This window comes from Mandrillus leucophaeus, unplaced genomic scaffold, assembly GCF_000951045.1.
Source record: "Mandrillus leucophaeus isolate KB7577 unplaced genomic scaffold, Mleu.le_1.0 Scaffold710, whole genome shotgun sequence".
Lineage (NCBI taxonomy): Eukaryota > Metazoa > Chordata > Mammalia > Primates > Cercopithecidae > Mandrillus > Mandrillus leucophaeus.
Genome location: NW_012107698.1, coordinates 1,441,589 through 1,442,693, shown reverse-complemented (window position 1 = coordinate 1,442,693; position 1,105 = coordinate 1,441,589). Strand labels below are relative to the sequence as shown.

The 1,105-nt window shown below is 47.0% G+C and overlaps 1 protein-coding gene across 1 annotated transcript in view; it reads right to left on the bottom strand.

The window, feature by feature from the left end:
- Window positions 1–544: 544 nt before the first annotated feature.
- SHOX2 (short stature homeobox 2) overlaps window positions 545–1,105 on the bottom strand; it is a 16,430-nt gene continuing 15,869 nt past the window's right edge. Inside the window, exon 6 of the mRNA XM_011965026.1 lies at window positions 545–1,105. Within this exon, the coding sequence (XP_011820416.1) occupies window positions 965–1,105 (141 nt within the window). The 3' untranslated portion in view covers window positions 545–964.

Genomic DNA, 1,105 nt, shown 5'->3' with positions numbered 1-1,105 from the left:
ACACACCATCAATGGAATACAAGTAACATGCAAACCGGAATTTACTGTCAGCAGTCCGGACAGTTTTGCCATAATAATTTCTCAGAGAAATCATTGTCTGTGGCATCTTTTTGTGTTAATATTATTTTTCTCTCTCCTCGTTTTAATATTTTCTCTTTTCTTGCTCTCCCATACATGGTGGGTTTAAACTCAAAGCATCTGATTCAACGTAAAAGGAGGCCCGCCTCTCTTATCAAATTTCTCGTATTAACGTGAACTTCGCAGAAAAAGGTCAGTTTCAAAACCTGTGAACTTCCCAGCTGCGCACTTTTTTCATCTTAGTTTTTCAAATAAGTATACCTCTTCTTTCTGCTTTGCCTTCTTAGCGCATTTTTAAAAACACATTTAAGTTGGTAACTCCCCCACATTCTCTCGAGATTCGTCTGGGTTGTTTTTCCATATTTTAAAATGTATAAAATACTTTAATTTTAAAATTTGTTTTTGCTCCTTGGTTCTCCAATTTCAGCTTCTGCCAAATAGTAATAAGAAATAAGTTCCCTTTCTCTTTTTCTCTCCGGTCTTTCAATTTTTTTGTTTGCTCATTTTTTGTTAACAAGATTTTTTTTTTCTATGCAAGAGTCCATCGTTGCCGCTTTGCGGTGAGCCAAACTCCTCGGTTCCAGCACTCCCCTGTCCAGTCTCTCTCCTGACTCCCCCAAACCCGCTCCTACAAAACCGAATTCTAGGCCCTCGGGTAGGAAAACGGGCAGGAGCCACAGCGCCTGGGTGCCTCGTGAGATCCCTGGTCCTGCGTGGAGTCTGCCTTTCCGAGTCCAGGATGCGAAAGGGAACAAGGGATGGTCAGTGAGGAGGAAAGAGGGCCGGCTCTCGAAGTCTGAAAGGGGTAACGGAGAAGCAGCGGGGCGCGGAGGGCGTGTAGGCTGAGTGCCGCGGAGGAGGTGCGACATTGGTGCTGGCGTTGGCATCACAGACCCAAGGCTGCGGCGTGCTTTTTGGCTTTCAGTCTGAGATCGGCGATGCTGGAGTTCTTGCTGGTGGTCTTGGCGGCTGCTGCCGCCGCGACTACCGAGGCGGCGGAAGCCGAATCCGCGGCCAGCGTGGCGAG